Source organism: Mustela erminea, chromosome 19 (assembly GCF_009829155.1).
Source record: "Mustela erminea isolate mMusErm1 chromosome 19, mMusErm1.Pri, whole genome shotgun sequence".
NCBI lineage: Eukaryota > Metazoa > Chordata > Mammalia > Carnivora > Mustelidae > Mustela > Mustela erminea.
Window position 1 is genome coordinate 11,310,656 of NC_045632.1, and position 15,290 is coordinate 11,325,945.

Here is a 15,290-nt window from a genome sequence, read left to right on the forward strand (position 1 = left end):
CCTCGGTCCTGGAAGAGGAAATGACGTGGGGTTTCCCAGCCAACTCTGGTCAGGGGTGAGAGGCAGGAGCCTCCTGTTGGATTCCTGACCTGCCACAGCCCCTCTCTGTAGCCTGGGGTGCACGGCTGTGCCATGCTGTAACTCAGTTTCCCATCTGTAGGTGGGACGGAATGAGACGTGGGAATGATAAGGGAGCTACAGGTGTGTTGTGCCACTCAAAGGCAGCACCTGCTGCTCCCCTACCTATTTTCCCAACTCATGGGGTCTGCTCAGACAGGCTCAAATCAATGTGAGGTGGGCTTTTAAGATTTTATTTGACAACAGGGATGGAGTGAGAGAGCAAACACAAGCAGGGGGAGTGGGAGAGGGAGAAGCAAACTTCTGCTGAGCAGGGAGGCCAGTGTGGATCTTGATCCCAGAACCCCAGGATCATGACCTGAGCTGAAGGCTGATGCTTGATGACTGAGCCATCCAGGAGCCCCTCACTTTGAGTTTTGATTCTTAAGTTGTTGGGGTGGAGCTGAAACCCAAATTATGTGGGAACTTTTCCTTTGTAAGTTCTTGGCCAGAGACCTTAGGCACACCTGCCTCTGTCTGGGTGGGCTGGAGCCCTCTGGGAAGGCATCGATGCATCCACTTAGGGTAGCATGGCTGAGACAAGGCTTGGAGGAGTGAGTGGGAGCAGGAGATGTGGCATTGTTAGGATCCTGCCCAACGAGCAGTGAGGGTTTTGGGTGACACAAGGGACTTCGGGTATGGGACTCAGTGGCCCCAAGGGCAGGGGGGCTTGGAGGCAGAGAACCCCTGCAAAAGGAGGGTCGGGGAGACCTGGGATGGGGTGCAGAGAGGAGGGCAGGAAGCTGGTGAGTGGATTACTAAGACCCAGATTGACCCAGAGGCAAAGGCTTGGCGATCACTTCTTTCCCAAAGGAGAGAAGAACTTGTTGTGTGGGAGTGCAAGGTCGTATGGAGTGAGCGGTGGATGTTGAGAGGAGAGCGGTCCAGGAAAAACTTGTCAGAGGCTGAGCTCTGGCTGTAGGCTGTGGAGGGAAGGGAGGGTGCTGGCGGGGGGCGGGTTTGATATGGTCTCTGCCACTCAGGCTGGGGGAGTGGACCAGATGCAAGCCTCTTGCCCTTCCTGAGGCTCAGGGGAGCGCCAGCCCCACTGGATTACTGAGAGGGAGAGTGAACTGAAGGCTGGGGACACAGGTAATGGGTCCTAGAGGAGGCTGGAGAGATTGCTGAGCTGGTGGGTGGGAATGTCAGCCAGCACGAGCAGTGTCCCTGCCAACCAGGGCACAGGATTTGGGACACTGAGGAGGAGGCCGCAGTCAGAGGAAGGGGAAGAGTGGCAAGTCGAGGAAAACATAGGAGGCTTTGCACCTAGAGCCGTGTAAGTTCAAGGTCCGGTCGGGGGCTGTGAGGTGCTGTCTGGCTCTGGGGAGCTGAGGAAGGCGGGGGCAGGGAAGAATGAGACCATCCAAGGTTCTGGACTCGAGTGCATGTGGGAAGTCATGGTGACCACATTCCAGGAGAGAAGCGGGGTTTTATGGCTGTGGGTAGGGAATGCTTCACTTTTGGATGGGGAGATTGAAATCATTCATTCATTCATTTATTCAACCAAAACTGAATTGAGCCCCTACCCTCTCCCAAGACCTTGGCTGGATTCTGAGGATACAGCATCGTCCCAGACGGACTTCTCTGCCTTTATGGAGTAAGAAAGGCAGACAGAAGAGCGAATTGGTAAGTGAGCCAGACCACCATGGACGGCCCTACAGGATGCTGGAAGGAAACAATGAGGATGCAGAGCCAGGTGTCACCAGCTTGACCTCAGACTCAGTCAGCAAAGCTTCAGTGATGAACTACCATCTGAGTGGAGACCTGAGGGATCAGAAAGGGTCCATCCCGGTGAGGGGCTAGGGGCGATACTCCAGAGAGAGGGAACAGCAGATGAAGGCCCTGGAGGCTGGGAGAGGGGGGAGGGGCAGCACTGTGGTTGGTGGGTTTCTGGGCTTCATTCTGAGTGCAGTGCGGAGGGTTTTTTTTGTTTTGTTTTGTTTTGTTTTGTTTTTTAAAGATTTTATTTATTTGACAGACAGAGATCACAAGTAGGCACAGAGGCAGGGGAGGGGCAGGGAAGCAGAGCCACCCAGGTGCCCCTGTGGAGGGTTTTAAGTCCACAGAGAAGACACGATTCCCTGGGTTTAGACAAATATAGGGGCTGCAGTATTGCCGTAAAGAGAAAGTACGAGAGGGTGGGTGGGAGGCTGTCCCAGTAATCAGGGGGCAAACCGCAGTGTGCATAGTGGACACCAGCTGTGTCTGGGGTCCGGCAGAAGCTGGTGCTGTCCTGAGGACCCCAGGCCAATCTCATGATCTTTTCCAGCTTCTGCCACTTCACCCGTAAAACGGATCCTTTACACCAATACACTCAGTACTGCAGCAGACTCACTGGGTTAGCTGTCTGTGTAGACCAGAGCCCCTATTGCCCAGGGTGACACTTGGGAAGCCTGCTCTCACCTGAGGGAGATGGGGACGAAGAGGTGCTACAGGCATCTGGACAATACAGTGTGGAAGACAGGCCCCCACACTGAAGAATGATCCAGTTCCAAAGTACTGGTAGTACTGGAACCCCAGTGTAGACAGATGGTGCAGTTACCCTGCACACAAGGTGTGCCCTCTGCTCACCAGTCCCTGTCCTCCCTACTGCCCGCTGAGGACAATGCTGTCCCCTAACATCAGAATGAGCCACACTTGGGAAATGTGAAACGAAATGGGTGACATCAGTTTTAACATGATGCCTTACTTAACCCAGTATATCCAAAGCATGACCACTTGCGAACCATAATCCATCTAAAAGTCATTCACGAAAGGTCCTGCCTCTTTTCTTTCCAGAATAAGTCTTCAGAATCTGGGGGACGTCTTGCATTTACAGCATGGCTCACCTCAGGCCAGACCCTCATCAAACCTCCCTGAGCCACAGCACCATACAAGGGGGGCTTTAGTTTTAGCCGAATTCGACACATGTCTGGAGGTTTCTGGAAGGTTTTCGGAAGAATGCTTTCTCAGCTCCAGCTTACTGCCACATCCGGAAATTGTTTTCCAAGTGTGTCTGGGATTTTGAGTTTGCGTATTTTCTGGCTTCTTGGATACTGCCTAGTAAAACACTGAAAAATAGCATATGGTCCAGACCAAACACTGAATCCTTTTCTGGCCTGCAGGCCTCCTGTTTGCAAGTGGTTGAGGGTGGCGGGAGCTGTCCCAGACCACAGGCAGCCACTAGCCACGTGTGGCCATTGAGATTTACCTGAAGAGAAAGAGCATTTAAAGCTCCGGTCCTCGGTCGCGGGGACCACACTTGGCCAGTCACCACAGACCAGTTCTTTCTGGTAGCTCATTGCGAAGCAGCTCTAACCGCCCCCACTTCCCCCGGGTCCCCAGGCTGTCAGCTCCAGTAACGCCCTTTCTCTCCCTCCGCTGTGCGCTGCCCGCCACGCCACTCCCTGCTCTGGGACTGTTCCCGCGGTGGCTGCGGGACAGGCCGCAGGCGCCCCAGGCGCGGCTCCCCGCTCTGCCCCGCCGCCGCTGCAGCCACCTGCCCCCCGCCTCCCGGAACGAAGCTGCAGGCGCGGCCGGTGGGTGGGCACGCTACGAGCCTGAACCGGGGCACTGCATCGGTTTCCCCGTGCGCACCGCGGTCTGTGCCGGGAACCTCCAAGACACGACCGCGCGCCGCCTCGGGCCTCAGTTTCCCCATCAGCGGGACGCGAGGAGGCGCACGGACACAACCAACACTGTCTGGCCTTCCGCGGGCTCGGGTTCGCGTTCACCCCCGGGGCGCGCCACGCCCGACCGACAGAACCCGCCCTCTCTGGGAAGCACGCGGGACCGGCCGGCCGCAAGTGGACAGACCTGGGTACGCCCCTTCCTAGGGGAGCGTCGAGAGAACACAGGCAGCCTAGCCTGTGTATTAACGCACGTGTGTCGCGGCACCCGAACAGTCCCCTTCGGGGACGGGGGCAGGGCTGGCGCTGTGCAGCCGACGCCCGTGCCCTCCTCCCGCACCCCAGGCCTGCAGCGACTCGGACCTAGCGAGCCCCCCCGCCCCCCCCCCCCGGGACCGCGGAACCCTCGTCGCGGCGTGCGTGTTTCCGCACGGTGCCCTTTTCCAGAGACGCCGCCGCCCCTCGCGCCCCCGCGCCCGCGCCCCCCGCGCCCGCGTTCCCGGCGCCGCGGGCCCGGAGCTCCCGGAAGTCTCGGTCCCGCCGCCGCCAGCACTCGCGAGGGGAAGACCGGGCCGCCCGGGACCTCGGCCCGCTCCTCCGGTCCCGAGAGGCCGCCGCGTCGGGTACGGGGGCCGGGACGGAGGGAGGAGCCTGGCTCCGGGACTGCGCGAGGCCGGGCCGGGCTGGGGGAGGGGCGGGCGCCGCGGGGGTGGGACCGGAGGGAGTGCGGGGGCCCTGAGGGTGCAGCGGGAAGGGGGCGGGAGGGGGGCCCGGGCGCTGGGGTTGCCGAGGGAGGCGGAGCAGCGGAGCGGGCTGGAGGGATGGAGAAACAGAGGTGCCAGATGCTCGCAGAGGGGAGGGACGGGGCTCCCGGGGCCCCGGTGCGGGCAGCGGCGAGGGGGCCGAAGCCCCGCAGGGCACGGACGGAAGAAATGGACGATGTCGGTGGCTTGCGTCTAGGGGCAGGGGGAGAGAGGGCGCCCTTGGGAGGCGCAGGGTGTGTGGGTGCACAGAAGCGGGCAGTTGAGGCGTCCCAGGGGATGTGTGCGTGGAACCCGGACGGCTGGTCCGCTCGGCGCGGGGGAGGCTGAGACCTGGCGGTGCTAAGCGTAGGGTCGGAATAGACGAGCCCAGGCCGAAAACTAGCCTGGGGGCGTACCCAGGGAGCGGTCTCAGCGAGGCCACGCTGTGCGCGAAGACCGGGAGGCCTTCCAGGGTCGAGGCTGCTAGGCCGGCCCGGGGCCTGGGAAGACCCGTTAGGAACGAGTTAGGAAACAGACCTGTAATCTGACAGGCTGCGGCGGAGTTGGGCGAAGGAAAGTGGCAGGAAAGCACCGTCTGGCCTGGTCTGGGGGCTGAGACGGAGCCGCAGGGGAGAGGCGGGCGGGGGCGGCCGGCGGGGGCAGGCGGGCAGGGGTATGCCCGGCTCTCATGGGGCTGTCCTGGGACCCGCTTGCTGGAACCAGAGCCTGGAGTCAGTTCCTTTTTTGCAGGAGAGGTAGGTCAGCGGTACAGAGGGCCTGCCAAGCCGTGGTAATGGGGACACTTGCCCCCAGCAAGTAGCGATTTTAACTTCTCTCCTCTCCACTGCTCCTAGCTGACACCCCAGATGCTGCTGCTGCCGCCTCGGCCACCCCACCCTCGGTCCTCCTCCCCAGAGGCCATGGACCCGCCGCCCCCCAAGACTCCCCCTTTCCCCAAGACGGAAGGCCCTTCCTCCACTCCATCCTCGGCGGCAGGGCCCCGACCCCCGCGGCTGGGCCGCCACCTGCTCATCGACGCCAACGGGGTCCCCTACACGTACACGGTGCAGCTGGAGGAGGAGCCTCGGGGCCCGCCCCAGCGCGAGGCCGCGCCGGGAGAAGCCGGGCCGCGCAAGGGCTACAGCTGCCCGGAGTGCGCTCGTGTCTTTGCCAGCCCCCTGCGGCTGCAGAGCCACCGCGTGTCGCACTCGGACCTCAAGCCCTTCACGTGCGGCGCCTGCGGCAAGGCCTTCAAGCGCTCCAGCCACCTGTCGCGACACCGCGCCACGCACCGCGCCCGTGCAGGCCCGCCGCACACCTGCCCGCTCTGCCCACGCCGCTTCCAGGACGCCGCGGAGCTGGCGCAGCACGTCCGCCTCCACTGAGTTCCCGACCGGCGGGGCCTTGCGAGCCACACAGCCGTGCTGCCACACGCGCGCCCTGCCTTACCCAGGGCCCGTCTCCTCGTCTGCCCAGAGGGAGAGACCCCCTTCCTTCCTTACCTTCCTGTCTCGCTGTGTGATGCCGGCCCCGTCGCTGCCCCTCCCTGGGCCGGGGAACCAGTCTCGGAACTGGGCCCCAGCCGGGCCGGGCCGCGCGAGCCCTCGCAGGCGCACAGCGTCTCGGGGCCCGGCTCTCCTGCTCCTGAGGGCTCAGCCGTCGTGTGCGCGGAAGAGCTGACCCAAGAGCACGGCACGATTTTACGAGCACTGGCTCGTTCCTGTATCTCCCCCTTTCCACCCGCAACCCTCGCCCCGTACTCAATAAACATTCCACACTCCGCCTCGGGGCTCTAATGTGCGTGTGTGTGTCGGGGGGTGCGCAGCGGCTGGGAGCGGGCAGCCGGGGCCGTCAGCCCGTGGGAACTTTCCTCTCGGCGTGTGTTTCTGGCCGGATCCGTTTCCCGAAGGCCCGGGCGCCCCGCCCCCACCTTCCTCCCCTCGCCCCTCTTCTCCGCGCCCGGGTCCGCTCTCCTGTTACCGGTGCCACCAGCTCCCGGGGGACACCCCGAGGCGCCAGTCCCGCTCCCACCTGCGACCACGGGGGTAGCCCGGGGCCATTCCGGAATCGCCCGGACCCGAGAGGCTGCTGCACAGGGTACGGGGGCCGGGAGGAGGGAGGCGGGCGGGAGCGGGGCGCGGGCCGCGAGAGGGGCGGGGCCGGGAGCGGGTACCTGTGCGCGGGGCGGGGAGGGGCCCGCCGCGGGGCTCGGGAGGGCACCGCCCAGAACTCGCGGAGCGGGGCTCGGAGGCCGGGCCACGAACGGGGGGCGGTGCCCTGGAGAGCGCTAGGACCCAGGAAGAACTTGGGGTGGAGAAGCTGGATGGGCGTGGACCAGAGAGAATCTGGAGGTAGCAGGGCTAGGAGCGGGGGGGCGGGGCGCTGGGGTGCTCTGGGACCCTGCTGCAGGGAGGGCCAGGACCTGCGGGTCTTAGCGTGGCAGACCGTCGTACACGGCTTGGCGAACATGGAAGGGGTAGACCAGGCTTCTGGGTGGAGTAACAGGATGGGGCGACACCCGGACCCGAGTCAGGGGCATGGGGAGTCGAGAGCGAGACCTGCAGGTCTAGGGGGTGGGGCCTGGGGAAGCCCTGAGGGTGGCCGGAGTGCAGGGGCGCCCAGGGACCTGAGGAGGGTACAGAGGAGGAGAACAGAGCGAGGTCCTGGGTGTGCCCGTGCTTGCAGTGGGTGATGGGACCAGGACCCTGGAAGCTTTACAGAAGGTCACAGAGTCCAGGGACGCACAGATTCTGAGCAGACTCCACAGAGGGTGAAGAACGGAGCTCGCGCAGCCAACTTCCCTCCTGTGTGTAACTTCATCCTCTCTCCTGCCCAGCAGGCCTTAGCCACCCCTCCGGATGCTGGTGCTGCCGTCGTCCCCCTGCCCGCAGCCCCTGGCGCTTCCCTCCGCAGAGGCCATGGAGGCCCCGACCTCTCGGACAGGCAGGTCTCCAGAACCAGGACCTTCCTCCTCCACAGGACCTCCGCAGACTTCCTCCTCTCCAAGGCCCAACCACTATCTGCTTATTGACACCCAGGGTGTGCCGTACACCGTGCTGGTGGACCAGGAGTCCCAGAGAGAGCCCGGTGCAGATGGGACATCCGCTCAGAAAAAGTGCTACAGCTGCCCCGTGTGCTCCCGGGTCTTCGAGTACATGTCCTATCTGCAGCGGCACAGCATCACCCACTCAGAGGTGAAGCCCTTCGAGTGTGACACCTGTGGGAAGGCATTCAAGCGGGCCAGCCACCTGGCTCGGCACCACTCTATTCACCGGGCCGGCGGTGGGCGACCCCATGGCTGTCCGCTCTGCCCTCGCCGCTTCCGAGAGGCGGGGGAGCTGGCCCAGCACAGCCGGGTGCACTCGGGGGAGCGCCCATTTCAGTGTCCCCACTGCCCGCGCCGGTTTATGGAGCAGAACACGCTGCAAAAGCACACTCGGTGGAAGCATCCATGAGCCAGGCTGCGGGGCACCCCAGGTGCCACGGGGATCTGTGGGGAGCCTGGACTCCCGTTGCCCTCAGACACCTGGCCAGTGCGGAAGGCTGGGTCGCAGCCCTGGACACAGACCCACCACTTGCAAAGGCCAAGTCCTGCCTGAAGGAGGAGCCCATGAGTAGCCTTCGTGTATTGGAGATAAGTGAAAACAAGACCTTAACATTCGCAGAGTGGAGCCCCCCAGCCTCAGGCTGAGCCCTGAGCGGAGGTGTGGGGGGAGAGTGCTCTGTGTGGAAATTCTCCAGCGTGAAAAATGTGGTTGGGAGCCGTCAAGAATCTGCACCAGCTTCCTGAGGCCTTCCATGTTGATGCTGGGGGAAGGGGCCCCAGACCTGCCTCCCAAACCCCAGCCAGACACTGGACACTCAATAAACGCCTTTCCCATTTTGAGCTTGACATTTGTTTTTGGGGACAGCGGCTTGGCCCGCCTGCTGCCTGACAGGGAGACTCAGCAAGTGCCTGGCTCAGCTTTTTGGGCAGAAGAACAAATGAGCCATTTGTTCTCCCCAGAGAGGGAAGAGCTTCCCACTGTCTGACCTCGGATAGCAGGAACAGTGCCCTGATGTCGAGCTTAGACTATGGCCAGCTGCTGGGCTGAGCATCTTGCCTGGGTCTTACCGGTGCGAAATGATTGGCCTGCCTGGCAGGCCATCCGAGTCTGGTCTCCTCCACTGGGGTCCGCCCTAGCATGGCTACTCACAAGGGGCATCAGCGAGGCAGAGTGTTCTTCAACCTTTTTCTTTTCCCTTAAAGCTAGGATCTATTGTATGAAACATTTTATTTGGCTACCCAGTATACATCACACAAACTATATGTGAAACAAAACTTTAACAATACTGAAACTCTGCTATGTGCAGTCCACTTTTCCTTCCTCCTGCCCATTCTGTTCTAGCCTATTGAATTCCCTGTCCATGAACCTGTAGTTTGCAAAACACGGATCTAGGGCAGGTCCCTCCCCCTGGACGTTTTGACCTAGCCAGCAGTTTATCTGTATTGTGAAGCAGGTAGGAGAGGGGGGTGGTGCAGACATTTACGTTCTCTTCCTGCAAGGTTAAAGCCCTACTCTCCTAGGGCTGGCGAAAATTCCAGTAGCAACTGGAGACTCGGAGGAGAGGCAGGGAACCCAGCCAGAAGCGAATAAACACCAGCCTTCTTAATGAATTGTCCTCGCGCGTCTGCTTTGTGCCAGGCACTGTGCTGGGCCTCATTCCTTCTTCCGACCTCTTTTTGGGTGGAAGAACAAATTAGCCATATTCACTCCCCAGAGAGGGAAAGAGCCTCCCGCTGTTTGACCTCAAATACCACAGCCAGCGCCCTGATCTTGAGCCTAGACTATGGCCAGGCGCTGGCCTGAGCGTTTTGCCTGCACATATCCGTCCACCCTCACAAGGAACCTAAAAAGGACCGTGACCTCCCCCACTTTACAGGTGAGTAAACTGAGGCGGGGGGGGGGTGGACCGGGGAGGGTAGGGAGGAGGAGCGGCCAAGACTGGGTCTAAATGCTCCCAAGCAGCTCATTATCGCTGCCACAGGGGTGGCGCTGGGGGTGTTCCAGGCCCCTGTTTTCAGGGAGGGTAACTGTAACCCCCTACTCTCCCATGGTCCTAGGAACCGTGCGTGAGGTCCGGTTGTGCTGGCAATGCACGGACGGCGGGAGATGAAAGGGCGGGTTACGGGGGTCCGTGGGGCCAGTTCCCAGGGTACCGCTGAAAAGGATTCTCTCTGTGCTTCAACTTTCCTGGTTGTCTCCTTCCCTCTCCCGGGCCCGACTCAGTGCATTTCCCCCGCCTCCGGGGACCCCGGAGCCGCCAGCTCTCCAGGAATTGGGAGTTTCTTGACGTTCCCTACCCGGGCTTCGCGAAGGGCGGGGATAGTGTGGCAAGGGGCCGTCGCGCAAGTGCAGCTCGCGCCTCGGCCGCAAACGGCGGGCCTCACCTGGGGCCGGAGGAGAAACGCACCGACCGGCGGGCGGGGAAGTGCTGACGTCCCTGCCCGCTCCCACCCGCCCGCTACCCCGCCCCAGGCTCGCCGCCTCTGCCACCCCGCCTGCCCGCGGCGGGTGGGCGCTTCCCTGCACTCTCCGCGACACTTTGCAGACGCTCCCCGGCGCCGGGCATGGGCGCCGCCGCTGTCGGTCCCCTGGCCGGATTCCGCTCGCGGGTGGGTGAGCGCGGGGCTCTGGCCCCTCCGACCCCTGGCACCTGTGGGCGGGGGGTGGTGGCCGCATCTGCACCCGCGGCCTAGTGCATCTGACGAAGGGACCCCTGGCCAACATCGCTCCCCCTCCCACCCGGGGGACAAAGGGCGGGGGCGGGGGCGCATCCCCACGCGTGACCTTCCCCCGCACTGCGCACGCGCCCCCTTCACCACGGGGAGGGGCCCTGCTCGCCCACCGAGTGCGGGGGAGGGGCGTGGGGAGGCGCAGCGCGTGGGCTGGATCCCCATTCTATGCCTGGAAGTTGGGGCACGGTCCCCTCCTCCCTGTGCCTCTCATTTCTTTTGGCCGCGAGGTGATCCGTGATGAGGGTCGGCCCCATCCGGGCCAGGATGTCTTGGCTCTGTCGACCCCGCGGGGAACACACTCCTCCTTCTCTCAGTGGCTCGGGGTCTGGGCCCCCAGCCTCCCCATTTCCTAGGAGCCCAGGAGTTTGAAACCCCAGGTGTCCTCCCAAAGACCCAGGAATCCTGGCCCTTAGCACCACCCCCGAGTCTTAAAGAGTTGGGCCCCACCGTCCCTGGGATGTCTCTCCATCTGTGGCTGCCCTTTCTGTCCAGTGCCCCTGAGGCGCCAAGCTGCCTGGGTTCACTGGAGGCCACGCCATGAATGACCGAAACAGCCGGAGGAGGACACGTGAGGAAGCTGGGACCCTGCCTCACCCTTGGACCCCCCCCCCCCCCCCCCGCCCTGCCCATCCCTGCCCTTTCTTCCCCCCGGGCTGCTGTGGTTGGGGGCTGGTCTGAGGTGGCTGGGGCCTTCCCTGGGGTGACCCCTGGCCTCTCCCCTCCAGTGAAGAAAGACGATGAGGCCTTCGAGATCTCCATCCCCTTCGATGAGACGCCCCACCTAGACCCACAGATCTTTTACAGTCTGAGCCCCTCTCGGGGAAACTTCGAGGGTGAGCTGGGGGAGAGGCTCAGAGGGACCCCAGTCAGCTGGGGTGCAGGGTCCTTAAGGCCTGGGGTGTGACCAAGGTTCCCCCGTGTTCCTAGAGTCTCCGGATGCCACATCCCCAACCGTGGCCCTGATGAATGGTGTCAGGGCCCAGCTGCACATGGCCCTGGAGAGAAACTCGTGGTTGCAGAAGCGCATCGAGGACCTGGAGGAGGAGAGGGACTTCCTGCGGTGTCAGCTGGACAAGTTTATCTCCTCAGCCCGCGTGGATGCAGGTGGGGCACGTGAGCAGAGTCCCTCGCCTCACTTCGGGGCCCTGACACTAGGCTGTGGCCCTTCTCCGGGATACAGAACCCTTTTCTGCTTTCATTCTTTGGTGGTCCAGTGGGGATCTTTCCGTACTCCCAAAGCTGTTTCTAGGACCCCAGGATCAGCTTCCTTCCTGCTCAACTCCTGCCACTGCTGATGGGCAGAATCTTGTGGCCAGTCCCAGCCAGGGATGGTCAGGGCTTTCCTTTTTCAAATCTTAACAGCCTGTTTTGGAGAGTCCAGCTTCTGCTCCCCTCCACACGATGTTCAGCCCCTGGCTGGCTCTCCCCCCGCAGGTCCCCATAGTCCCCTGTGATTCACCTGATAGCCTGGGAAAGGGGTCTTTTTTTTCAACATGTGTGTTACTGGGGACCCCTCTGCTCTGGACCACCTGTGGCCTGGGTTGCTGGGACCTCCCATTGCTCGCCACGCAGATGGGAACCTACCTAGGAAGCCTCGGCTCAGGGCCTTCTGGACTTTCTCAGTGAAAACCCCCACACTGGACATCCCCCCAGCCCACTGGACCCAGAGCCCGGGATTTCTCTCAGGGTCTGAATCCCCCACCTCAACCAAGGCCTTGCTTGCATCCCAGATTTTTAGTGTCTACTCTTCTGGAGGTCCCACTGAGTCCCCGCAAAACTGCTCCTCCACCATGGGAGTCTAGAGTCACAGACTCTCTGAGGTGTCTGGTCCGGTCTTGGTTCTCTCAGCCCTTCCCGCAGATCTCTTGCCATAGAGCTTAGGAGTCTGAGGGGCATGAACCCACGCTCCACCTGTGATCTCCGCCCCCAAATGCTCTCAGCCCTCTTGCTAAGGACTGCAACGTCTATGCTGTATTGTCTGTTCGTCTCCTTGGGGGCTCCAGCCCCGTTGAGGCCCCCCCCCCCCGCTTCCTGGGGACCTGTATATGATGTGACATCTATCCCAATCTTGCAGACAGCCTCTTGCCTCCTTCTCCCTTCTGTTCTGGAAGTTCATGTGTACGGGTCTCTCTCTCTCTACCTCTTTCCAGAGGACCACTGCCGGGTGAAGCCTGGGCCCAGGCGGGTTGAGGGGGACAGCCGGGGTGGGGCTGGGGGCGAGGCCTCAGATCCGGAATCAGCGGCCTCCTCACTCAGCGGAGCATCTGAAGAAGGCAGTACTGTGGAGAGGAAGAGACAGAAGCAGAAGGGAGGTGCTGGCCGGAGGCGCTTTGGGAAGCCCAAGGCACGGGAGAGGCAGCGGGGTGAGCAAGGCGCACTCGGGGTGGGAGGTCAAAGGGTCTGGGCTGGGGGCTTGCTGTGACCTTGGAGGAGGCTCTCCCTTCTCCCCTAGCCTGGTTGTCTGTCCCAGACAGACTCTCCATGTAGTCTTACTTCGCAGTCCACCCTCACCAGCCTTGCCATCTGGGTCTGAGCTTCAGGTTTCTCATCAGTAACAAGGGGAGGGGGTGAGGCTTAGGGGGGGCTGGGAACAACTCCTCTCTGGGCCTGCCTTCTCTGATTTTTTCACTTGTCTTGCTCTGTCTCCATGTCTCCCACCACCTCTTGACTCCTCACCCACGTGTCCTCTGGATTTCCATGTTGTTCTCTTGGCTCTTCCTGTATGGGGCTCGCTGTCCGTGCCCCAGCTCTGCCTCCCATGTCCATCTCTGTTCCTCATGTCTTCCTCTCTGCCTGCCCTGGCCTTACAGTGAAGGATGCAGACGGAGTCCTCTGCCGCTACAAGAAGATCCTGGGCACCTTCCAGAAGCTGAAGAGCATGTCTCGGGCCTTTGAGCACCACCGAGTAGATCGCAACACGGTGGCGCTGACCACGCCCATCGCGGAGCTGCTCATTGTGGCCCCAGAGAAGCTGGCGGAGGTGGGCGAGTTCGACCCCTCTAAGGAGCGTCTGCTAGAGTACTCGCGCCGCTGCTTCCTGGCCCTGGACGACGAGACCCTCAAGAAGGTGCAGGCGCTCAAGAAGAGCAAGCTGCTGCTCCCCATCACCTACCGATTCAAGCGGTGATCCTGCCCCACCTGGCCTGGGACGCGCCCTTGGCCCCCACTTCCCTCCCTCCTGTGTCCCTCCTGGCACCGGGCGAGCGTGTGCATGAGTGGCGTGCTCCTCCAGAGGCCCTGGGGTGTTTCTGCACGTGCCTCTCCTGCTCCTGCAGATCCCCACTCCCACCCCAGGTCCCTCGTATATAGATCCGGTCCCCTCCTTGCCTCTCACGTTCCTAGCAGCCTCCCCTTTCTCTTTAACCCCTGGGGAGGGGCGTCCACTTAGCCTGGCTCCCAAGCCCCCAGGATTAGGTTTCTGCCCTTTCCCAAACACTGGCACCCCTCCCACGCGAGCTGCACCGTCCTGCCGTCAACGGGCGCTTCCTCTGGGGGACACTGGGAGACTCTCTGCGGGGCCAGGCACTGTACATACCCCGTCTCTACCCCCAGCCCTGAGGGGAGGCTGGCCCACTCTGCCAGGAGCTCTCCACCCGCATTCCGGGCAAGAAAGAATTATTCAGAGAATTTAAATTAAAGAGAGACGATAAAATTTGGAATAAACTAGGCCCGGCTCCTTTTTGGAGGGGTGTCCGTTGCCGCGGAGACAGTGACGGGGGTCCCGGCGAGTTCCACGGAGCGGGCGGTCAGGCAGGGAGCAGGAGCTCGGGGAGACAGGGTGTAATTAGCACCCCCGGCGGCAGGGGCGGGAGGAGGGAAAGCAGCTGTGCCGCAGGCAACTCGGAGAGGTAGAGCTCCGGGAAAGAGGCTAGCTCGACTTGAGGCGCGGTGGCAGGGGCCGGGACTCAGTGACCGCTGGCGGGAGCGACCCCGGCGGGACCGGGAAAAGACACCTTCGGACGGAGGCTTCCACGCCCACCCGCCAGGAGGCGGTACTGCCAAATTACCGCTCTTCCGGAAGTGCCCTCTACGTCGCCTGCTGCGCCTGCGCTGCGGGAGGGGAGCGAGCGCGCTTACGCTGTTGCTACAGCAACCAGGAGACGGCGGCTGTGCCTAACCGTCTGGAATCCAGTACCTTTCCCGGAGTGAGGGAAAGTCTCGCGCATGCGTGCTGGGGCCTCTGGCACCCGTTAGCGAAACCTCGCCTCAGACCGACCTCTACGCAGGCGCAGAAGCCCAACTCGCTCTCCTCCTTTTCCACTCTGCGCAGGCGCACAAAGCCGCGCTGGCAACCTCCGCAGCGGCCGCGCGCACCCTTCACCCCGCTGCTTGCTTTTGTCTCGCGCAACCTTCTTAGGACCTCTGCGAAATCGGCCCTTCTTTTCCTCCGCTCTCCTCACCCGGAGGGGCAGCGGCAGAGAGCCGGGACCCCGCCCTTTTTCCGTATCCCTTCTCCTGACCAACCTCGTCTCTGTCCTCCCTCCCTTTTCGGTTCCCGAAGCCGGAAGGAGCCGAAGCGCCGACGGAAAAAACCGAAGCTGTCTTCCGTGAGTGAGGCCTTCCCGAAGCGGTGGCGGAAGGAGCCGAAGTTCACCGGCTGGGGAGGAGTGAGTGCAGTGTCCGGAGAGAGCCGAAGCTTGGCATCGGGTTTAATCCTCGGGTCCGAGAGCCAGCGCTGGAAACCTTCAGAAAGCGCAGAAGTGAGGGACGTTTAGGATTGTCGGAAGTAGCCGATTGCTTGGATAGGGCCGGCAGCGAAGAGCGGGTCGAATCTGCGGGAGCAGCGAGAGACGGGGACGGTTTGAATTGTCGGAAGAAGCCGAACCCTTGGAGGGGGGGGCGCTGGGCGCAGAGGAACGCGCGGACCTACGGAAACGCCCGAACGTTGAAGAGCTAGTTTCCGAAAAGTTACGATAGCCTGGGAAGCCGGTGAAATCCTCGCTTCGGGTGTTTTCGGAAGCTGCCGAAGCCGCCGCTCGCGACTTCTTCTACGGCCCGGAAATAGCCGACGCTATTTGGAGCCAGGCTCTGGGGAGGAGGGGC

The 15,290-nt window shown here is 62.3% G+C and overlaps 3 protein-coding genes and 3 long non-coding RNA genes across 20 annotated transcripts; 4 read left to right on the forward strand and 2 right to left on the reverse strand.

The window, feature by feature from the left end:
- The first annotated feature begins 386 nt into the window (after positions 1-386).
- Positions 387-3,180, forward strand: LOC116579759. Of its 2 annotated transcripts, none has more exons than XR_004281407.1 (2): positions 387-1,908; positions 2,896-3,180. It is a non-coding gene; the product is annotated as an uncharacterized LOC116579759 (long non-coding RNA). The 2 variants fall into 2 exon arrangements; XR_004281406.1 differs by having other exon boundaries at positions 390-1,743.
- A 1,026-nt stretch (positions 3,181-4,206) lies between these two features.
- On the forward strand, positions 4,207-6,251 carry ZNF580 (zinc finger protein 580). 3 transcript variants are annotated; one of them, XM_032325459.1, is made up of 3 exons: positions 4,489-4,560; positions 5,219-5,223; positions 5,323-6,251. In XM_032325459.1, the coding sequence occupies exon 3, from the start codon at positions 5,335-5,337 to the stop codon at positions 5,851-5,853; it is 519 nt and encodes a 172-aa protein (XP_032181350.1). In that variant the 5' UTR covers positions 4,489-4,560; positions 5,219-5,223; positions 5,323-5,334; the 3' UTR covers positions 5,854-6,251. The 3 variants fall into 3 exon arrangements, with proteins under 3 accessions (XP_032181348.1, XP_032181349.1, XP_032181350.1); XM_032325457.1 differs by lacking the exons at positions 4,489-4,560; positions 5,219-5,223 and adding an exon at positions 4,207-4,348; XM_032325458.1 differs by lacking the exon at positions 5,219-5,223 and having other exon boundaries at positions 4,478-4,560.
- Positions 6,252-6,473: 222 nt separating this feature from the next.
- ZNF581 (zinc finger protein 581) lies at positions 6,474-8,354 on the forward strand. Of its 6 annotated transcripts, none has more exons than XM_032325471.1 (2): positions 6,474-6,565; positions 7,305-8,354. In XM_032325471.1, the coding sequence occupies exon 2, from the start codon at positions 7,327-7,329 to the stop codon at positions 7,921-7,923; it is 597 nt and encodes a 198-aa protein (XP_032181362.1). In that variant the 5' UTR covers positions 6,474-6,565; positions 7,305-7,326; the 3' UTR covers positions 7,924-8,354. The 6 variants fall into 6 exon arrangements, with proteins under 6 accessions (XP_032181362.1, XP_032181358.1, XP_032181361.1 ...); XM_032325467.1 differs by having other exon boundaries at positions 6,475-6,565; positions 7,308-8,354; XM_032325470.1 differs by lacking the exon at positions 6,474-6,565 and adding an exon at positions 6,733-6,819.
- Positions 8,355-8,886: 532 nt separating this feature from the next.
- CCDC106 (coiled-coil domain containing 106) lies at positions 8,887-14,098 on the forward strand. Of its 7 annotated transcripts, none has more exons than XM_032325462.1 (6): positions 8,887-9,391; positions 10,740-10,815; positions 10,973-11,080; positions 11,175-11,351; positions 12,398-12,610; positions 13,058-14,098. In XM_032325462.1, the coding sequence occupies exons 2-6, from the start codon at positions 10,785-10,787 to the stop codon at positions 13,372-13,374; spliced, it is 846 nt and encodes a 281-aa protein (XP_032181353.1). In that variant the 5' UTR covers positions 8,887-9,391; positions 10,740-10,784; the 3' UTR covers positions 13,375-14,098. The 7 variants fall into 7 exon arrangements, with proteins under 7 accessions (XP_032181353.1, XP_032181357.1, XP_032181356.1 ...); XM_032325461.1 differs by lacking the exon at positions 8,887-9,391 and adding an exon at positions 9,413-10,128; XM_032325460.1 differs by lacking the exon at positions 8,887-9,391 and adding an exon at positions 9,413-10,124.
- LOC116579761 lies at positions 11,311-13,063 on the reverse strand. The gene is made up of 2 exons (XR_004281409.1): positions 12,924-13,063; positions 11,311-12,526 (listed from the first exon to the last, which is right to left on the reverse strand). It is a non-coding gene; the product is annotated as an uncharacterized LOC116579761 (long non-coding RNA).
- On the reverse strand, positions 13,875-15,284 carry LOC116579760. The gene is made up of 2 exons (XR_004281408.1): positions 15,114-15,284; positions 13,875-15,019 (listed from the first exon to the last, which is right to left on the reverse strand). It is a non-coding gene; the product is annotated as an uncharacterized LOC116579760 (long non-coding RNA).
- Between the last annotated feature and the right edge of the window lie 6 nt (positions 15,285-15,290).

What these genes read in the sequence shown, in the direction of transcription:
- ZNF581 (XM_032325471.1), top strand. Translation starts at nt 7,327, where the DNA reads ATGCTGGTGCTGCCGTCGTCCCCCTGCCCGCAGCCCCTGGCGCTTCCC.
- ZNF580 (XM_032325457.1), top strand. Translation starts at nt 5,335, where the DNA reads ATGCTGCTGCTGCCGCCTCGGCCACCCCACCCTCGGTCCTCCTCCCCA.
- CCDC106 (XM_032325462.1), top strand. Translation starts at nt 10,785, where the DNA reads ATGAATGACCGAAACAGCCGGAGGAGGACAC. An exon ending in CTCTCGGGGAAACTTCGAGG is followed by an intron (nt 11,081 to 11,174) that starts GTGAGCTGGGGG and finishes CCGTGTTCCTAG; the next exon opens with AGTCTCCGGATGCCACATCC. An exon ending in GGCACGGGAGAGGCAGCGGG is followed by an intron (nt 12,611 to 13,057) that starts GTGAGCAAGGCG and finishes CTGGCCTTACAG; the next exon opens with TGAAGGATGCAGACGGAGTC.